At 49.0% G+C, this 21,773-nt stretch overlaps 1 protein-coding gene across 23 annotated transcripts in view; it reads left to right on the top strand.

The window, feature by feature from the left end:
- The window catches only part of DYSF (dysferlin), a 228,089-nt gene that overhangs the window by 76,100 nt on the left and 130,216 nt on the right, over positions 1-21,773 (top strand). For 12 of the 23 annotated variants that reach the window (XM_081254720.1, XM_081254719.1, XM_081254707.1 and 9 more), the window contains 6 exons: positions 6,883-6,951; positions 7,079-7,122; positions 10,610-10,692; positions 18,089-18,130; positions 19,792-19,907; positions 20,438-20,551. In XM_081254720.1, the coding sequence (XP_081110846.1) occupies positions 6,883-6,951; positions 7,079-7,122; positions 10,610-10,692; positions 18,089-18,130; positions 19,792-19,907; positions 20,438-20,551 (468 nt within the window). The remainder of the gene's footprint in view (positions 1-6,882; positions 6,952-7,078; positions 7,123-10,609; positions 10,693-18,088; positions 18,131-19,791; positions 19,908-20,437; positions 20,552-21,773) is intronic. The other 11 variants (XM_081254713.1, XM_081254711.1, XM_081254705.1 and 8 more) reach the window with 1 other exon arrangement.

The following is a 21,773-nucleotide window of genomic DNA, read 5'->3' as shown; positions in this document are numbered from 1 at the left end:
GTCATCTCTCCCCAGCAGCCTTGGGTCCATTCTCTTGTCCAGGTTCTCCCCATAGAAATCCACCAGCATATTTAGTGTAAAACACAGTCCTGTCTGTAAAAGGAAGTTCAAACCGCATAACCTGGTTGACCAGGTCTCACCCAGCCGAACTTTCTCGCCTCATCTCCACGGCCCATATTAGCTTGTACAGTCTTTGCGAGAATGCGGAACATCTCGCCCCCTCCTGGGCGGACGCAGCTCTGCAGCCCGCTTGGAGCGGCGCCGAACTGAGCGGGTTTCAGCCCCACTGTCTCGCTGGTGGGGGGGGTGGGGGGGGGTGGGGCGTGCGGTTACAAACCGCATAGCCCGCACGTCGCCCGTGCATCCTCTCGTCTGCCCTGCGGTCACGCCTCTAGCTTTTGCCCGGGCCTGTGCACTCCGGGGTCCTTCCTGGCCCTTTCCCCCCCGCAAGTGTGTTGCATCGTTCACGTTTAGCTTCCGTCACCCACACAGGCCTGATGTGCTAGCTAGTTCGGCCCTCGGGGCTCCGCGCGGCTGATTGCATGGCCCTCTTTTAGCCCGTCTTTCGTTGCATTCCGGTGTTTGTTAGCATCTGTTCCTCTGACTTTCGGGGAAACAGCCTGATTTCGTTTACTCTGTAACCTCAGAGCAGAGACTGGTGGAAATACTGGAAATAGGGGAGAATGACGTATCCGGAAGGCGCAGCCTCCGCCCAGGCTCCCGGAACCCTGCCGAGGCGCCTCTGAGCTTCGTGCCAACCTCAGGGAGCTGGCAGGGTAGGGTAGCGCCCTCCGGGGCCCCGCCGGCCAGGCCCAGAGGTCCACCGGCCAGCCGCAGCGCCAGGCTCCGGCGAGTTGAGTCAGATGACTTGGGTGTTAACAGGAAAATTGGAAACGGGCGGAGGAGGAGGGCTTTGAACCGGAGGAGAAGGGCTTTGAACCGAGCCGAGTGGAGGGCGGGTGCAGCCGGCTCCGCTTTGCTCCAGAGGCAGAGGCTGGAAGGGGGAGACACGCAGGTGTTATAGGACATTTGGGGAGGCGTTTACAAGCTTAACAACAAACGCTAAAAGCCTAGGGTGATGATGGAGGTGGTGTGGGCTCCCATTCACACAGCACTTTGCAGTGTTCGATTCATTTTGGAAAGACGTAGGGTCTGCCTGCCCATCCCACCAACAAAGGGACCCCTGAGGTCAGGGGCCGGATCGCTGAGGCCCAGGTGTGATTTCACAAACGGGAGGAAGGCCTTGGATAGCTTGTTTCCTCTGCCTGCTACCTGAAGTCCACACTCTTCCTACCCTCTCCCCCCCACCCCCCCGTTTTATGTTTCTTTTCTTTCTTCTTTTATTATCGATGCACATATTTATTAAGGAATTTTGAAAAATGCAGAAAAAGGTAACATTATCCATAAGGCATCATACAAAGTTTATGTTTGGGGCCTATCTTTCTAGTTTTTAAAATTTTTATTTTTTTTACTGTGTATCAATATTAGACACTGTTGAAACACTTTATTTTTTAATATTTAAAAACATAAAGAAAAGTTGAAAGAATGGTTCAGTGAACACTTACCCCCTGGTATAGCCTCCACTTAGATGAAACAATTTTGAACATTTTGCTGCATTTACTTTCTCTCTCTCTCTATGGATACTACCCCCCTCCCCCACCCCACCCCAATCATTTGAAACCTAGTTGCACACTTTGCCTCTAAAGGCTGCAGCATGCACCTCCTGAGAAAAAGAAAATTCTTTGCAACCACGATAACATGATCACACCTAGGAAATTAACAATTATTTCCTACTCTTGTCAGATACTGGCTCATGTAGATATTCTCTGATTATCCCCCAAATGTCTTTTAGAGCTGGTTTAATTTTGTTTTGATCTAAGACCCAACTGGAATTTATGCTCTGCATTAGTCTCTTCTGTAACAGTCTTTTACCCACCTCCATCATTCCCATTTTTCTCACCCCACAACATTGCATTTTTGAAAAGCCCAAGCCATTTGTCCATGTCCTGGATTTGTCCCATTGTTTCCTTCTGTTGTTGTTTAACTTCTTCTTCTGGCCCCTGTATTTCCTATAAACTGGAAGTTAGGTCTCAAGACCAGATTACATTCAAATGAACTGTTTTGGCAAGAACGCATCATGGGTGATGTTTCGTACGTCGTATTGCATCACAACAGGAAGCAAAATGTCACCTTGTCCCATCATTGGTAATGATTGATTACTTGGTTTAGGTGGTGTCTCCGGATCTCTCCCTTGTCAAAGCACACGCTCGCCTTTGCACTTTGCAGGTTATCTGTGGGCGATATCTCGATGTGTGCTGGTGCCCTGTTTCCCAGCAACCTCTTACCTCATGGTCCACGAAGCCATTGACCTACCTCCTTGCCTGAACAAGTCATTCACCTGGGGTGCAAAGCGGCGATTCCCTCATTATCATTCCTTCTCTCTTTATTAGCTGGTGTTTTCTGTAAAGGAGAGCTTCCCCTCCCCTCTTCCCTTTTGAGTGTTAATATGCCCCTAATACTTTTTATTAATTCAGTGTGTTAAAATCAGTTATGGTGCTGGTTGTGTGAACCGTCCTGCTGTTGGCCAATGGGAGCGCCTTTGAGCTGTTCCTCCATCCCAGGCTAAGACAGGGTCTCAGGGGAAATGTCCGTGGGAGAGGTAACACGAATTTTAAACTCATTCACACTGGGGTGTAAATGCTCACCGTGGGTCTTACCGAAGTGCAGTTTTTGTTTGGGCTTGGGCTCAGAGTCTGATGCCCTTAGGAGGGACCGTGAGGGGATGAATGAAGGCAGGAAGGAAGCAGGAAGGTTGGCTGGACAATCCTGCTGGACACTTACTCCAAGGACTGGGATCAGTTTTCCCAGCTTGACAGATGGGAAAGTCATGTCTCAAGATGTTTTTTTTTTTTTTTTTTTTTTTTTTTTTTGCGGTACGCGGGCCTCTCACTGCTGTGGCCTCTCCCGTTGCGGAGCACAGGCTCCGGACGCGCAGGCTCGGCGGCCATGGCTCACGGGCCCAGCCACTCCGTGGCATGTGGGATCTTCCCAGACCGGGGCACGAACCCGTGTCCCCTGCATTGGCAGGCGGACTCTCAACCACTGCGCCACCAGGGAAGCCCTCTCTGCTACCTTTATCACTTGTGTCATCCTGCCTGTCCTCTCTGTCTCTGGTGTGTCACTTTTTCTCATTCATCCTTTTCTGAAATGCAAAGCCCTGGGGATTTGTCCGCTGTGTGCCTACTCGCCCAAGTCTGGCCCTCTTTGCATTTCCTCTAATGGACACTGGGTGGCACTGTTATCTAAGATGTGAACCATACCTGATTTGGCCAAGCTACTGAGATAGAAGGTTGTGTGTGTGCGCACTCACACACACATATCACACTTCTTCATGGTATGGGGCAAGGACAGGGGAGGTACTTCGAGGGCAGAGTGGGAGACTAAAGCAACTTTTTTATTTTCCAAGAATAAAACCTATTAATCATAAAAAGATGAAAAAAATCAGAGAAAAGCAAGGAAAATGAAAAAAATTAAGCACATTTCTGCACACCACCTTGGAGATGCCCACTATTAACATTTGTTTATATCTCCTGCTAGTATGTTTTCCTCCCTGTAGCTCTCACTCCTTCTCTCTGTTGCACATCCTCCCACCCACCCTCCACCGCCAACCCTGGCCCTGCCCTGCCCCACCGGAAAAAAAAATTGGATTCAGAATACAGTTGATCTTCATTATTCACAGATTCTGTATTTGCAAATTTGCCTACTCGCTAAAATTTATTTGTAACCCAACATTAATCCTTATGGTGCTTTGGCAATCATTTGCAAAGCTGTGAACAATTTGAGTGAGCTGAGGTGCATGTTGCCAGCTGAGCAGAAACAATGGGATTCCCTTCTTGTTTCAGCTCTCATGGTGTAAGTGTGTCCTTTTCCTGGTCTATTTAGTGTCATGCTTTTTGCATTTTTTTGCTTTTTGCTGGTGATTTCAGTGTTTACAGTGGCTCCCGTGTGTTGTGCTGAAATGCTGTCTAGTATTTCTGTGTAAGAAGGCTGTGACGTGTCTTATAGAGAAACTATATATTAGGTAAGCTTCATTCAGGCATGAGTGAGAGTGCTGTTGGCTGTGAGTTCACTGTTAATGAATCCACAATATATAATAAAAAAACGGTGTTTTGAAACAGAAACACACATAAAACAAGGTTATTGGTGAATTGACAAAAAAATGTTGTGACAGGGGCTTGCAGGAACCTAACCCTGTATTTCTCTTAGGAGCAATACTTCAGTGTTCATCAGCTCATGTTCTTGGTGATTTACAATGTGTAGTTAGAATGTGTAACTACAGCCAGTAATGAGAATCCACTATATCTGTGTGGTTTGGTAAAGTGCTTTTATCACTTAACATTTCCTTAGGTTATTAAATAGTCTTTGAAATCAATTTTTTGATGGCTTTGATGGCTGCATAATATTCCATGAGATGATATAACAGAAATTTTAATCGATTTTTGGATTTTTTTGTTGCAATTTTCCTCTTTTATGAACAACTCTGTGACAAACATCAGTGTGCAGGACTCTGTCTACACTCCGATTAGTTTTCCATAGGAAAGTTTCTAGAACTGGGTCAGAGGGCATGCTTATTTTTAAGTATTTGATACAGGTGGCTAAATAGCCCTCCAGAAAGGGTGTAATAAATACACTCCATCAGGAAGGGAAGGAGGGTAAAAAATAAGAAGGCTCAGAGAGGAGGCGGCGGAGGGGGAGAGGAAGCTTGGTGCCACCTTGGCTGAGTGCGGGGAGTGAAGCAGGGTGTGGGAAGGCAGCTGGGGATTTCTAGGGCCAGAGGCAGTGCTGGCCTAGGTGGGGGGAACCTGCTGTGTTCAGGCTCCCAAACCCACATCTCGGTGGCTCTCTCACGGGGAGCCTCCAAGGGCAGCCCGGAGGAAGTGCATTCTTGTCCAGGGAGCTGAGTGATGTTGCCAGGGTCTCTCAGCTGTGTCTGATTAACGAGTCTTCCCTCCCTTCCTTCCTTCCTTCCTTCCTTCCTTCCTTCCTTCCTTCCTTCCTTCCTATTTTAAACTTTTGAATTAGGTAACACATTTATTATGCCCACCATATACATTTATGCATCCATCATTTTGCATCATTCTGGCTTAATTATGCATATGCTGCACACATCTGACCATAACTTCTTAGCTTTTACCCCTTTGACACAAACGGTTGCACATGACACTCACTGTTCTGCACCTTGCTTTTTTCACTTAATAATATAACTTGGAAGTTGTTTCATATCACAGAGCTCTTTCATTCTTCTAGGGCTACATAGAGCTCCATTCTGTGGATGGATCACACTTTATCTAATCTGTCCTCTGTTGGTGGACACATGGGTTGTTCCACGTCCTCCCTAGTTGGAGCCATGCTGCAGTGAATAACCTCGTACACGTGTTCTTCTGCACACGTGCAAGTCTCTCTGTAGGATACTGTCTAGAGGTAGAACTGGTAGGTCAGAGGGCATTTGCATTTGTAATTTTGACCGATAGTGGCCAATTGCCCTTTGGAGGGGTTGAGCAAAATCCTAGCGTGCAGTTTTCCCATTGCCTTGCCAAGAGAGGGCCGTCAGGCTTTAGAGATTTTTGTGAATCTGATAGATGAGACATGGTATCTCATTCATTTTGTTTTTGTTTCTTTTATTGTGAGGGAGATTAAGCATCTTTCTGTGTGCTTTACAGCCCTTTGTGTATCCACTCCTGAGAACTGTGTGTCCCACTTTGCCTTTTGTTCCATCTGATTGTTGGATCTCTTCTTTCCTTACTCCTCTCTTTGCTCACACAAGGGCCAAATCCCAGCACCCATCCCTGCCCCCAGACTTTGCCTGGGCTCTTCTCTCAGGGAGGAGGGGATGGTGGGCACAGGGACTGGTACTGGGTGGATCAGGGATGGAGACAAAGTCCTGGCCCCTAGGGAGGCCACACCCTCATTTGATGGAGGGCCCAAAGCCCTCAGTCTGGTCAGGTGCTCATTAGATGAGAAAATGCATGTAAATGCTTCACACAATCAGGGCCCACAGTAAATGCTCTGAGGAAGGCTGCTCACTGTTTCCGTGTGTAGGACACACACACCTTCCAGGATCTGTATCTGAAGCAGAGTCTTCACCTGCTGCCCTGTGTGGGTACAGGATGCCCTGGGCTGGCTAAGGGACCTGGTGCCTCCCTGGGGACTCCCAGGGCAGAGTAGAACACACAAGCCGCTGGTTTGGATCTGGTTTCCACCTCTGCTAGGTTTCTTGTTTGTGGAAAGCCCAGTCTTATGAGCAGGGCTGATTGGAGGCAGACTGTGGCTTATGAGGTTTGTGTCTTCACTGAATTTTCCTCTCTCAGAGGCAGGTGCATGGCCCCCTGCCCTGGCCCTCCAGCTCCCCTTTCCTCTCTCCCTCCCTCCATTTCTAATCTCCTGGGTTCACAGTCTTCCAAAGGGGCAGGTGATCTGGGCTGATGGGCGAAGGGAATTGCCTCAGACTCTAGGACTCCTGGGAAAGCTGGTCTGGACGCAGGGCCCCATATTTAGGGTCATGGCCATAATGGGAGGTGAGGGAGGAGAATTTCCAGCCAGAGGTATGAGTTAAGGAAGAAGGGCTGTGACATTCAAACAATCTATCCCTCTTAACTCCCTCCACCCCATGCCCCATTGGGTCTGATCTACCATTGAGCTTTGTCTCTAGAAAGATTCCCTGTGTCTGAGCCCACTGCACCAGGCTCCATGGCCCCCAGAGCCTTCTGCCCAGCTCAAAGCGTGGCCAGCATGGCAGAGAATGGCTGCTGGCTGGTGTGGTGGTCTCCGAGGGAGCCCAGAGTCCCCTCAAAGCTCCATCCACTTGTGCTCTGTGTCTTCTAGCTCTGCAGCAAGATCCTGGAGAAGACGGCCAACCCTCAGTGGAACCAGAGCATCACGGTGCCTGCCATGGTGAGCCTTACCCCCATGAGCCCATCCCAGGAGGCCTGGGCTCCCAGCCTACCCAGTTCCCGCCTGCATCCTGGACTTCCGCTTCTTCAGAAGGACCCCACCCAACCCGTCTCTCTTCCCTCCTTAGTTTCCCTCCATGTGTGAGAAAATGAGGATTCGTGTCATAGACTGGTGAGTTCTGTGTCCCGGGATCTTTAGAGGTGGCTGTTGTCAGGGGTCACTTGGTCCTTCGGTTTCCTTTTGTTCATTCTGCATGAAGTGGGAGAGTCTGTTTCAGGTGAGGTAGTTTCCTCTGGGGGAGGCCAGAGGAGGAGAGGGTGTGGGCTGTTGGGAAGCTTACAGCCCTGCTCGAGGGCAGCCAGGCGGGGCTGGAACAGCTCCAGGAAACCAGAGATCCCTGAGGCCAGGAGGGGACAGGCAGGCTTCCTGGAGGAGGTGAGGTTTTGGGAAGTTCAGGATGAAGGCATTCTAATGAAGAGAGGGTCATAAGCAGAGCATGGAAGCTGGAAAGAGCAGAGCTTCCAGGAGGGTGGGCTGTGATGCTCCAAGTGCTGGTAGGATGAAACGGGTCTCCAGGCTGGGGAAGTGGGTCCGGTTACCCAAGCAGGGGATGCCACTGCTGGCTTGCAGCAGGGGTGGGCAAGAGTCACACGGTCATCTTAGAAAATGAGTATCTAACCCTTGCTGAGCGTCTATGTGCTCCAGGCCCTCCTCCCAGTGAGCACTTTACATGCGTGTCTCACCCGACGCTCACCTCGACTCCAGGCACGGCCCGACCTTGCAGATGGGGGAGTAGGTCTGAATAGACTGAGTACCCTGTACGAGGGAACAGCTGGGAAGCAGCCGAGGCCAGGCTCGAACCAGCCTGTGCTCCCTCTGCCTGTGCACTTAACCACCGGGCCGTGCCGACCCCTCCGCGTTGAGCCTTCTCTCACGCCCGAGGGCTGTTAGGAGTCCCCACGCGCGATCTCCAGGACCTTCCCTACATCAGCCTTTCCCAAAAGAGAGAGTTGTCCTTTCTCTGCCCCCAAAAAGCCTTGGCTGTGCGGTTCCCGGCGTGTTGTCCTTTGGTCTCAGGCCCATGGCACCCCCAGCCAGGAGGATAATGAGAGACTAGGGAAAACCCCCAGGCCACAGAGCCATTAAAGTGTGCGCCAGGTCCCCAGCCCGAGAGAAGACAGCTTGGGAGAATTAGAGGAGAGGAAGGGAGTGCGAGGGGGGCGAGGAGGGAGAGGCCTCTGGGGCCCTGCCTGCCCGTACGCTCTGTGGGAGGTGCTTTGGGGGCAATGTGCTCTACGTCCAAAGCCATCCTTCACCTCGCTGTGTGCGCGCGCGTGTGTGCGCTGGGTGCGTGCCTGTGCGTGGCAGTGTGCGTGGATGCACACGGGTGTGCGCGCACAAGGGCGCCGCGTCCCCTGTGTTGTGGACGGCCTCGCCCGAGTCCGTGTGAGCCGTGTGAGGCATCGGCATACTGTACAATCCAAACACATTACCGAATCTGGTGGCTGCCTCTCTGGTTTAGGCTGAAGTGGCATTTTTATTGTGAGTCTATTTTCAGACTTGCTGTATTTTCCAAAAGCAACCCCAAGCCCCAAAACCCAACTCTTGGCCAGAAAGCATTCTGTTGCTGCAAGTTCCTATCCAGAAAAGTGCTTTCTTCCCAGAAAACTCAGATAAACTTGTGTTATTACCTGAATCCTAGAAATACGATATGGTCCATATGGCCTTTTCTCTGTAACTTAATCTTCCTTTCAGTTCTCAAAGAATTTCTTTCATTAAAAGACAAAACCCCCCAAACTACCCCCTCCCCCCCCAAAAAAAAAACCTGACACAAAATCTCTCTCCTCCCATTCTCTTTCCCTTCTCACCAGATTCAGGTAAGACCAGAGGTGAGAAATCCTATTCCTCTCCAAGGGCTGGTCTTTTCTAGGGGTTGGTCATGAAGGCAGTTTAAAAGTGTCATCAACCGTCAATTATCTGGTATTGATAATCTTACTGTAAAATGTTTAAGGGAATTTTTACTTTCCAGTTCATATTAACGTCATTCACCAGGAAAAGGGATACAGATCTGTGCTGACAATTCACTCTTCCTAATGTAGCCCCCGTCCTGAGAGAAAACTTTAAAGCTTAATCACCTCCCTCAGAAATACAGAGAGGAAGGAAGGGAGCAGCAGAGATCTGGTATCTCATGGCTTTAAGATTTAAAAGAGAAATGAAATTGCCATGCCCAGGCGGGTCTTTCACAATGGGGCGTGTGGATGTCATCTCCTGAAGGCTCCTGTGGCCAAAGCATGCACAGCAGGGAGAGAGGGCCTACTGGGCCCCAAGAGGAGTGAAGATGCACGTGGGGAACCTTCTGGAAGGAGATAGATCCTGCCCCATCCAGCGTTTCTCAGTCTCAGCACTATGACATTTTTGGACCGGAAAAGTCTTTGCAGTGGGTGACTGTCCTGTGCATTGTAGGATGTTTGGCTACAACCATGGCCTCTCTCTACCACTCCCCTCCATACCAAAAATGTTTCCAGAGGTTACCAAATGTCCTGGGGTCAAAATCACTGGATTGAGAACTCTAGGTCTAGCCTGGCAAGGAAGCAGCAGGTTGCTGCAAGCGTAGCTCTGGTTTCCATGTCAGGCATATTCTGCTCAAATCCCAGCTTTGCTATCCTGCCTACCTCAGCTTCTTCATCTGAAGTTGGGGCTAATTGCAGCACCTGCCTCAGGGCCAACGTGAGGATTAAATGAGCCAAGTCACGTGACGGTGTTAGCACACTGCTTGGCTCTCAGGAGGCGTCCAATAAATGCTGGCTATTACTGTATGTGATTGTTAGGGGGGCAGGTGTGGGGCACAGAGGAAGGGTCTGCACAAGACAGTCAGTCCTCAAGCTTCTCCCCATGGTCCCCTATGCCGGCTGGGGAGGGGAGAGGCCTTCTTCTGGGAGGCAGGACAGGCCCCGTATTGTAGACAGAAGCCGCGTGGGCCACGGCGCGAGCCCTGGACCTGGAGTCTGGACACCAGGGCTTCAGTTCTGGCTCTGCCCCTCCCTCCCAGGCTGACCTCGGGCAAGGACCTTCCGGCTCCGAGCCTCAGTTTCTTCATCCATGCAAAAGAGATGTTAGTTAAGAGTACCTGTCCCTCGAGGCTGCTGTGAGGATCCTTGGAGATAAGGGGGTTTAAAAGTGCTTTGTCACATACAGAATCAGAAACAAAAAAGAGCTATGCATTAGCTACCATAAGCTAATTAAGACCATGTCCTTGGAGATAGTTTCTTCCTGGTCATCTGGTTTTCTCCTTGGTCCGGGTATGTCTTGGCTCCTAGAGCCCTGCTCTCCCTGGGCCTGGGGGTCTGGCTCCCTGAGCGGCCTTCCTGCCTCCTGCCTCAGGTCTCCTCCCTTACAACCTGCAGCTGTGCCCACAGACCTCCAGCCTGGCCGATGGGATGCTGATGGTGGGGGGGATGGACTGGTTCCCCCTAGAGGAGTCTTGAGTAACACTTTCTTTCCAGTCTCTTCTTGCCTAGGATTACTAGGCCTCCATAACATACCCCGTGTGAAGACTGGGACCCCTAATGATGTATAACCGAGGTCGTTTCCTTCCTGGGTGGGCTGTGGTCTGCGATCCCCCTCCCCTGTTCACGCCCTTTCTGCCCCTTTGCTCTAGGGACCGCCTTACGCACAACGACATTGTGGCCACCACCTACCTGAGTATGTCGAAAATCTCTGCCTCTGGAGGAGAAATAGAAGGTATGTTCCCCCTTTGTGCTGCCCTCTGGCCCCCCATGCTCTCCCCTGTTCCACCCCTACTGTCTTGAGAGATTGTAGAAAATGGAAGATTATAAGGTCTTTGCTGCCCATTTCCCAGGGAGAAGGACTCTGGCCAGTGAGAGAGATGGGTTTGCATTTAGGACTGGCCCCCTTTGGATGGGGGGATACACCACCGAATGGCATAGAGAGGATTCATTCCTGCAGATGATACTGGTGGCTGTGGCCACACCATCCACTGGGTTCTAGGTTGGCTGACTGTGTTCTAGCAGCTTCTGTTTTGAAATAGCTTTCACTGGCCTGTGAACAAGTAGTTCATGATCATTTTGTACAATTTAAAAGAGATAGTCTGAAAGAACAATATAAAATTGTCACAAAATTATCCATAAGCCTACCCTCCCAGATAAGAGGTAAATATTAATATTCTGGGACCTGTTTGTCTGTATGTATGTATGTGGAAAACATTGCTTTGAAACAATTTTCAATTGTTTTGAAAATTGCTTTTTGTCACTTGGCAATACAACCTAGATGTTTTGTCATGTTATTAAATATTCTTCTACAATATAATTTTAAATGAATACACACATTCCATTGTGTGAATGCACCATAGTCCACATTAACTGAATGTTGAATAGTTAAGTGTTTTCTAATTTTTCCATGTTATAAACAGCTAACTTGATATTGAATATTTTTGTAGCTGAATGTTTATGTAATTCATGATTTTTCTTTTGCATAAATACCTAGAAGTGGAATTGCTGTGTTGAAAGATTCGAACATTTTAGGGACCTCCCTGGTGGTCCAGTAGCTAAGACTCCGTGCTCCCAATGCAGGGGGCCCAAGGTTCGATCCCTGGTCAGGGAACTAGATCCTACATGCCACAACTAAGCCCTGGCCCAGCCAAATAAATAAAATAAAATAAAATAAATAAACATTTTAAAAAGATTTGAACATTTTGAATCTTTTGGTATATATCAAAAGTGCCCTACAAAAAGACTGGACTAACTTACACTCTAATCACTCAAGCTTACTTTGCTGCACCCTCATCAACAAAATGCAAAATAATGGTATTTAAAAAGAATTTTGTCAATTTGTTGGGTGAATTTCATTGTTGCCTTAATTTTATTTCATTGATACCTGGTAAAGTTGACCACTGTAAATTTTAAAATATTTTAATAATTATCTTACACTTACAAATTATATATATTTATATACTTTTAAATTTATTCTGTTGTAAATTGCCTATTCATGCTTTTGTCTATATTTCTGATGGTATGCTTGTCTTTTTCTCATTGTTTTTTTAAGAGTTGTGTATGTATGTGGAGGCTAATTTTCTCCCATCATATATGTTGTAAATAATTTTTGTCAGTCTTATTTTATCATTTAATAGTTTTTAACATATGGAAATTAAAAAATTTTACATAGCTAAATATATTAATCTTTTCCTTAGTGAATTAGGAAAGGGTTTAACATTACTTTTTTCAAAATTGTTCTTTGGTGATACCAATGCTATATATTGAATAATCTTTTCCCTGTGTTTTGAATTGCCACTTTTATCCCATACTAAATTCCTAAATGTGTTCTTGGGCCTATTTCTTGATTTTCTATTATCTTTAATTGGTATGTCTGCTTATTACTTCTTAGGTTTTGGTATGTGGGCTATGCTGGCTCTGTAAAATTAATTGGAAAGATTTAAAGTCTTTTCTAACATCTGGAACAGTTTATATATCATAAGAATATAGTCTTTTGAGGGTTTGAAAGAATTCACCCATAAAACCATATGGGCTGGGTGCCCTTTTTGAGTGGGTGTTACACTCGCTCTTTAAAACCTTTTCAGTTTCTCCTGTGATCATTGGTATTTTTAGTTTGTTACTTTTACTATAGTTAATTTTGATAATCTACATTTTCCGAGAAAAACATTCATTACACTGAGGTCTTCTAATTTTTTTTACTTATAGTGTTGTGTGGAGTAATCTTTTATAATTTAAACAATTCTCTCTACTTTCTTACTTCTAATGAAATATGTTTGAATTTTCCTTTTTCTTGACTAGGCTTGTTAGAAGTTTTTTTTTTTTTCTCCCTGCTTTATTGGACTTTTCAAAGAATCTGCTTTTGGATTTAGATATTAATTCTCATGTTTTCTAATTTTTTATTCTCTCATCTTTCTACTCTTTAACTCTCTTTAGACTTATTTTGTTGTTTCCTTTTTAACTTTCTAGTTAACTTCTTGTGTTTATTTTCAATATTTCTTATTTAAATAATGGAAGTATGGTTTCTGCTCCATACGTCATGCTTTTGGCCTTCAAGGTTATATATAAACCCCAAGGTTATATTTATCTCTATCTTTTACATTTAAATATTTAATCTATTTTGAATTTATTTTGGTGTGTTTTCTGAGACCGATTTGATTCCTTTGTAGGTAATCTTTTCTTTTTTTTCTGACTAGATGCTGTTTGTAGGAATGTCTCTTTTTCCTTGCAGTTTAAAAAATACCTTTGATCTGCCTAGGTGCAGGACTCTTTTCCTTGAAATTTGTCTGAGACATAGTGAATCCTTAAATCTGAGTTGAGGGATGATTTCATTTACTCTTACATTGTTTACCTGAGCAGCTGAAGGCAGGGTGTGGGAGGGGTAAGAGGGGAGCTCTGGAACCAGGCAGCTTGAGAGAGTTGCTCCAGTCTCCTCCCACCAGTCCCAGCCTTGTAAGGTTCTTGTAAGGATCCAGTGAGATTATAAATGTTACATTCTGGTACATAATAAACCCCAAAGTAACGTCTGTTGTTTAGTATTGCTACTACGGGCTTTCGGCATCCCTAATCTGATTTTTCTTCCCACTGTACCAATTCTGCTTTTTACTGCTTCCCATGTGGTTTTAAACTGCATTTTTAGTATTTAGTATTGCATTTTTAGTTTCTGGTCATGCCTTCTTTTCCCTCTGTCTTTCTTTTTATATTTTCCTTTTCCTCTTTGTTCTCTCCCTCAAGTTTTGTTTTGTTCCACAAAAACTATGTCTTCTTGCACTCTACTGAGGATTCCAAATCGTGTCCTGAGAATTTCAGGTGAACACTCTCTTGAATCTTACAGATGCTATTTCCTCCCTGTTTCCCTATACTGGTTGGCCCCCTGTTTTCACCCTCCCCCTTTATTTACTCTCACAAGATCTGGTCAGTGTTGATGTCTTTCCACAGACAGGATGTGTGGGTCTCTGTCCACCCATCTTCTCAGATCTTTATCTGGATGACAGGTTAGCATGCCCAGTTTCTGGAAGATTCCACCTAGCACTCTTGAAGTTGACCTTCTAGATTCTCTGAAACATTAAAAAAAAAACCCTTTGAATTATAGAAAATTCAAACATACATAAAAGTAAAGAATTCTACAATGAACTCCCAGGTGCCCTCACTCAGCTTTAACATCTAGCTGCTTTCTGTCATTCTGATTTCATCGTTGATACTTGTAATTGGTGGAATACACAAAAACTCCCTTCCAGAAGTCACTGCTATGTGGGTTCCTCCTGCCCCAGCCACCCCCCCCCAACTGTGGGAACTGCTATTCCCAGGATGCGGTGCTTCTTCTGTGATGGCTGTTCCAAGAGTTGGATGTAGAGGTAGAAAGATTGGAGGTGGGGGCAGTGTACCATGGGAGTGGGTGGGAGAGAGGGTATTCTGGGCTCCTCGTGGATCAGGACTCCTGGCATGGAAGGAACCTCTTCTCCAGTTTCCTGGCTGGTGCCATCCCTGTCTCTGAGTCTGAGGACAGACGCTGGTACAGCACAAAGTGCCCTTCTGACTGTTTTCCAACACCTGCTGTTTCATGAGGCTACAGCTGTGCCAGCTGTCAGCCACCTGAGGGAGAGTTTAGATCCCTGTGCCCCCATCAGTCTTCACGTCTGGTGGTGATGTTGACCTTGATCTTCTCCAGGGTCATCATGAATATTTGAATGGGAACGTGAGAAAGATGTTTATTTGGGCACTAGATGGCGCTCAGGCCATGGGCAACCCCGCGTGGTTCAGGGACCACTGGCTCCCACAGATTGTTTTGGGCTTAAATGAGAATCTTCTTGCCACCAGCTAACCGGTTTTAGATGTGCAGTTCAATAGCTTGATCTGTGTAGCAATAAAAGAGTTAGACTTACTGCTCAAACTGGAGCTGTTCTTCCCAAGCTCTCTCTAGGCCTGGAAGGTTAGCCCTTGCCTCTCTCCCTGCCAAGTTTTCCCACTTGTCCTGAGGCCACCTCAGAATGTCACCCCAACCTTCAGATCTTTGTGTTTTTCTCCACACTGGCGTGTTCTAGAACATCTCTGTGATGCATGGCCCTTGATTTCCCCACTGCTCTCAAAACCCAAACTAAACCAAACTGTAAAAATGGGTTCTTTCTCTATATTCGCTGGCCTCACCGTTCACCAGATTACTTGATCCAACCAGGAGTTTTTGTTTTCGTGTTTTGTTTTTATTTCCAGCTAGGACAGGACCTAACACTAGCCTCTTAAGCACCTCTACCCACAAGTTTGCCTGGGCACACTCAAGTATTCCTTGGATCCTGTGCTCCAAAACATTTAGTAAAAAATTTGTTTTTTAACAAGGAGTGCTTTTCTTAGAAGCTGCAGTACTTTCGAAAGGTAACAGGAACATGAGACCCATGAAACCTACACAGATTCTTTTATAACTTTGTACATACGAAAATCGTGCTACATAAATAGCACTCAGGCAGTTTTTTCCACAGCTACGAAATCCAAAGTTCGTTTCTTTTTGTCTTTGGAACGTAGATGATGAGGATTTCCCAGCAGTTCTTGGTTTCTCCTCCTGCCTGGCGCGGGCTGGTGTCAGGCAGCCAAACCGTGGGCGTGGGAGATGGGCTGAGAGGCAGAGGGAGCGGCAGGGCTGGCCGCAGGTAGTGGCCTCAGCTTCTCCAGGAGTCGCGGGGTCCCGGGCTGGGATGGCCTGCCCGCCGGCTTCCCCAGGTGAGGGAGCTGGGCTGGGCTGCTCAGGCTACAGAACTGGGAGCATTCATCTGTGTTTTGGGGCTTCCCCAGCCCCTATTCCTTGGGCTTAGGGAAAACACACCAGAACACTTGTGTTTTGGCAGAAGAGTGATGAGGACTAAATAGAGGCTTTGTCTTGGTTGGCTTCACTGGTGACTCTGCCCTTGACTTTATGAGCTGTCTGCAGACACAGGGGAAGGACTCAGGATGATCCCCAGCACCCAGAGACCTGTGACCCTGCCCCCAGATTAGGAGCCATTGGCCTCAGTTGTCAGCAGGGCCGTGTCTCAGCATGCCTTACACTGTGCCTGTTAGGTTTGCTGAACAAACGAATGAATGAGTGAGGGAATTAGTGAAAAGGCGTGGTTGGGAACCAGGCTACTCTGCAGCCCCCTAACTTGGTCCTCCCAGCCACCAGAGGCACGTGTTGTTCAGATGGCTGGTAGGACAGGGGCCATCTGTGTCTGGGCTGGTCACTAGTTTGCAGCCAGAATTCAGAGTTGGTCTGTGGGTGGAAAGCCATGTTTGCTTCTGCAAGAAGCACGTGGGGGTCGGAACTATGACCTCGGCCTCATTAGCCCCAGATAACTGTCCGGGCCTGTTTGTAATCATTTGGAAGGAGCTTAAAGTGGAATCTGTTTCCTTCCGGCGGGCCCTGGCCGTGCTCTCCTGGGGCTGCAGCTGTGCCCGTGTCGGTCCTCTGTGGTTGCTGAAACTCCCCTGCGACCAGAGGCCTCGCTGCCCCACTGATGAAAACCTATTCCTGTGGATATGAAAATGGCCATGAATTATGGTTTCTGCAGCTCTGACTTCTGCCAGCTGGCATTCCTAGCTGAGGCCTGCTGTGGAGAGCTGAGTGGGTGGGTCCCAGGGCCTCAGGCCCCCAGAGCCTCGCCTCACTGCGCTCCGTGCTGCCCTCTGGGCTCACTAGGTCAGCCCTGTCCTCGTATCCAGGCTTCACGTTCCCTCTTCTCTTCCCCGCTCTCTTTCTTTCTGTGTCTCTCCTCATTCTTCCTTCACAATGTTTTACTCAGCTCTCGTCTCTTAACTCTGATCATGGAGCTATAGGAAAATAGCAATAGATATTGTTTTTTGAAGGAGACCAATAGGTAAAGGTGATCAATGAATGAAAATAATTTAGGGTTTCACCAAACACAACCCCAGGTCAATCAGGACCCCAGACTTGGCTACGCTTAGATGGTTGGAGGAGGAGACAGGGAAGGTCAGAGTGTGGGAAGAGGCAGAATCGGAGAGGACCGTGGAAGGAGACTGAGGGCTGCCTACTCCTTTGGGGGCATCTTGTACCTGCCTATAAGCGAGGGACGGATTCCAAGAGGCCGAAAGTATGCCAGAGCATCTCCTTTCTTGCTTCTCTTATTTCTAGACACTCCTCACCAGCATTTAGGGTATACCCAAGAGTAGAACCTTTAGCTAATGGAGAGTGCCTGGCACTGTGGTTCATTTGAAACGGCAGGTGTCAAAAGCCAGATCCCAGTGCCTGCTGTTGTGAAAATGCAACACGGTGCCCTCAGTGGTAATACTGGAAATAACCGCTAGGTGGAGATCTTGTGCCTTGAAATGCTTCCACTTAGGGCAGTCAACCTGCCTGTGGCTGGGACGGCTGGGTGTGCCTCACTGCCTAGCTCTGGCCCTTTCACGTTTCCCCCACCCTTTCTTTGCATCTGTACTTTGTTTTCCTCACTTATCTGAGTATAATATGGAAAAGCACATTTTCTTTTCTGTGTTATTTCTTTTTTTTTTTTTAATTAATTAATTAATTTATTTATTTTTGTCTGTGTTGGGTCTTCGTTGCAGTGCGCGGGCTTCATTGCGGTGGCTCCTTTTGTGAGGAAGTACAGGCTCTAGTCACGTGGGCTTCAGCAGTTGTGGCACACGGGCTCAGTAGCTGCGGCCTGTGGGCTCTAGAGCACAGGCTCAGCAGTTGTGGCGCACGGGCTTAGTTTCTCTGCAGCATGTGGGATCTTCCCAGACTAGGGATCGAACCCGTGTCCCCTGCATTGGCAGGTGGATTCTTAACCACTGCACCACCAGGGAAGTCCGTGTGTTATTTCTGGAATGTATTGGGTCAAGTTTCTGGTCCAATTTCCAATTGGCAAACAGAACTCACAGCCATGTAGGCAGACACCAGTGGGGAGAGACCCGAGTGCTCAGGAGGGCACTGGGGCTCTGTCTGGCTGAGGGGGGCGCGCTGTTGACTTAGTGTGTGATACATTCACAGCTGGGCTGGGGTTGGGGCCTCGGGCCACATCTGTCTCCCAGTCCAGGAGCTACGTTTCCATCTGTCTGTCTGCCAACTGTCCATCCACATCCCCCATTCAGCTAATCTGTCCTCCACCCAGCCATGCCCATCCTAACCCCTTTTCCATTTCTTTGCGCTTCAGAGGAGGCTGCAGGTGTGGTCACGCCCCCTCCAGCCACAGACCGTAAGTGCTTTGACCTCCAGGATGACAAGGGTGTGGGCCCTGAGGCTTTTGCTGCAGGGGCAAGGGCACTGGTTGCTGGGAATGTTTTGATTTGCCTCAGGTGGGATTGAGATTCCCCACCACAATCCCAGTTTACCTTTGGCTGTTACCTCTCAAACATGGCTGAATATGTAAATTGCTTGGAATGCTTTAAAGGCAATTCCCTCCCACTCTCTAAACCCCTTCCAGAATCTGCTGGGCCCTGGAGCTCAAAAGAGTTTACAGTTCTTCAGCAGGGAAGGCATAGAGCAGGCAGGGGAGTACATGATGCGCAGGGGCAGTGGAAGTCCTCTTGGGGCCCAGGAGGAGGAGGCCAGGGTGAGTTGAAAACTCTTGAAGTTGAAATTTACAAGGTAAATTATAATCGAGATGATTAGTACAGATAATTAGTAATGCTCACAACAGTTCCGTCAGGCCTCCCACCCCTGTCCCAAATGCCAGAGCCCAGCGTGTGCTGGGGACTGGAGGATGAGTGATGCTGGGTGCAGGGCTCTGGGGGAGGCATGCTCCTGTCTTCTAGTTGGTAATATCTTACTCCTCAGGGATAGGCCCAAGCCCCGGAGCTCACCCCCAGGGTCTGAGCACTCAGAGTCTGCAGTCAGTCCTTGGGTCTGGCTCAAGTACTTCCTTGCTGAGGCCATTTATTTTGTGCCTACCTTGCCCCACCCATGATCTTATGGATTGGAGCATCCCAGGTGGTACCTGCTCCTGGGCCCACCTCCCAGCTTTGCCATTCTGGAAATGGCCTCTTCCTTCCTCTGGGAGGGGCACCCTGGCTTTTCAAGATTCTCAGAATCTGGCCAGTGAGTCCCATCCTTGGAAACTTGGCTGTCAGCTGGAAAGTCATGACATTAACAAAAGAGAGAGCCTCCAAAAAAGGATGGAAATGATGTGGAGAAAAGATCTTCCCTCATCACTAGTGTCATTCTCAAACTCTCCTCCAACTTGCTCCACTGAAAGATCATTCTTTGCACAGTGTAGGAAAGGGGAGGGAAGCCAGGATTAGTCAAGGCCGTTAGATGGTCTGTCTCAGCTTCATAAGGACACAAGGGTGGAGGAGACATGTGCCTGGGGGCTGCCCTGTGGGTGAGGTGGCATCAAGCTGGGCCCCCTCCCTGGCACCTGAGAGATGGAGTCTCTGGTCACCAGGCTCCTGGGCCTCCTTTGTGCCTCCCCACAGGCCACATGGCCTGAGACACAGATGTAACTGCAGGATGAGGAGGGGATGCAGGACAGGGTATGGCCTGAGAGGGGCAGGGCAGTGGAGGCCCCTGAGCCCCAGCTTTGCACGCTGGCTGAGTGCACGGGCTTTGAGGTTAGACCATTTTGGGTCGTGCCTCTTTGTAGTCGTGTATTCCTGTGCATCTCTTGGCTTCAGTTTCCTCATCTGTAAAATGAGACTAATAAAATCAGTGCAAATCTCCACATCTCAGCATGGTGGTGAGGATTAAAGGGAGCCAGCTCTCATAGGTGTCACTATCCTTTATACATTTACGGGGGCTGCGTCACGTGCATGTGCGAGGAACTGAGGGCTGGGGTTGGTCTCCGGCCCGAAGGTGGCTGGGTTGAGTGCTAGAAATCTCGGCTGGGCGGTCCCTCTGATCCGCACCTGTGTCTCCCAGTGGATGACCATCTGGGCTTCCTCCCCACCTTCGGGCCCTGCTATGTCAACCTCTACGGCAGCCCCAGGGAGTTCACTGGCTTCCCGGACCCCTATGCAGAGCTCAACACGGGCAAGGTGAGTCAGACAGGAACCCACAGCCCCCAGATCCTCAGGCCTGCATACAGGGTCTTCCCCCCTGGCCTGGGCAGTATCCGCAGTTGGCCTGGACTCCAAGGGCCTGACAGGACTTGAGTGGGCCCAGGGTCTGGCAGCCACCCCCTCAGAGAACACTTCTTCCCCCTGACCCCCTCCTGGCCCCTTCTTCCCTCCCACTCCCTTCCCTTTGCCTCTCCTTCAGGGCCAGCCTGACTCCCCCCACCCCACCCCCCCGCCCCCCTAATTTTCCTGGCCTCTGAGGTCCCAGCCTCCATCTGTCTCAGGTTTCATTCTCCCTGGCTAGGTTGGACTCTGGTGCTGACCATCAGGGTGGCATGTCCCATGAACTCTCTGGGCCACCGTTTCCCCACTTGCAGAGTGATGGGGTGTGGCTCAGGGCCCTCCTGGTTGCCGGGGAGGGAATTGACCCCAGGGCCAGACCAGGCTCCTTTCCTTCCCCTCCTCCCCTCCATCGACCCTGCTCCTGGTGACCCAGCCTCCCCTCTCAGGGGGAAGGTGTGGCCTACCGAGGCCGGCTTCTGCTCTCCCTGGAGACCAAGCTGGTGGAGCACAGCGAACAGAAGGTGGAAGATCTCCCTGCGGATGACATCCTTCGGGTAGAGGTGAGAGGCGTGGCCCTGGGAGGGGCCAAGAGGGCGGTGGCCAAGTGGGGCTGGCCGAGGAGGGCTCAGTTCCACTCACACTCATGTGCCTTCACACCTCTGGGCCTCAGAGTAGCCCAACACCTACCCTGCCTCCCTAAGGAATGTTCAGAGGCTCAAAGAAGATAAATGAAGGTTTTTAAAGTCTAGAGCTCAATGCACAATGAGAGGCTATTTTCTTAATAATAATAATGTAAGAATAGCTAACCCTTTAATCACTGACTCTGTCACACACTATGCTGGTGACACTCTTTTTTTTTTTTTTTTTTTTTGCTGTACGCGGTCCTCTCACTGCCGCGACCTCTCCCGTTGTGGAGCACAGGCTCAGCGGCCATGGCTCACGGGCCCAGCCGCTCCGCGGCATGTGGGATCCTCCCGGACCGGGGCACGAACCTGTGTCCCCTGCATCGGCAGGTGGACTCTCAACCACTGTGCCACCAGGGAAGCCCCTGGTGACACTCTTGATGTCACTGAGTCCTCCCAGCACCTCTGAGGTGGCTGCTATGAGTATCTCCATTTTACAGATGAGGAGACTGAGGCTCAAATGTAGCAGAGCAGCAAGTGGTGGAGCTGGGCCTTGTGTCCAGGAGACAGCTGTACGGAGTCCTCATGGTGGTGTACACTTGCAGACCCTGTAGTCAGACAGTGCTGGTTTGAGTTCTGACTTGACCACCTATCTGTTGTATCAGTTTCCCTATGTGTAAAGTGGGGGTAATAATTATATTCACCTCATAAGATTGTTGTGAGAATTAAAGTAATTCATACCTGCATGCAGTAAGCACTCAGTAAGTGTTAGCTGTTATCACTGTGTACATTATCTAAAAACCCAGTCGTATAATCCCTCTTCTCTCTGCCTTCCACAAAGGGGATCGTAAAGTCATCTTGGTTCAGGCTGGGGTGTGTGGTTGAGTGCCTGCCATGTTCTCAGCCCCGTGCAAGATGCCCAGGGGGGACAATGGTATTCATTCATCCCATGCACGTGGCAGCCTGCGCTGCTGCAGAGCTGGCTGGCATGGTGGAGAGCCTGAGTGGTGCAGGGTGGGTGCTCTGGGTGGGGGCATGGGAGCTTAGAGCCTTTGGCTCCTTCTGAACAGCAGATGCGGGAGACCAGGCTCCCCGGGGTGGCGGTGCCATCGCTGTTTGTTTGGATTAAGGAGCAGCATGACCTTGGAGGCATGGACCA

Source organism: Mesoplodon bidens (genome assembly GCF_964165515.1).
Source record: "Mesoplodon bidens genome assembly, chromosome: 14".
NCBI classification, from domain to species: domain Eukaryota; kingdom Metazoa; phylum Chordata; class Mammalia; order Artiodactyla; family Ziphiidae; genus Mesoplodon; species Mesoplodon bidens.
The sequence above is the reverse complement of the archived record's forward strand: the minus strand, read 5'-3'. Positions and strand labels throughout refer to the sequence as shown.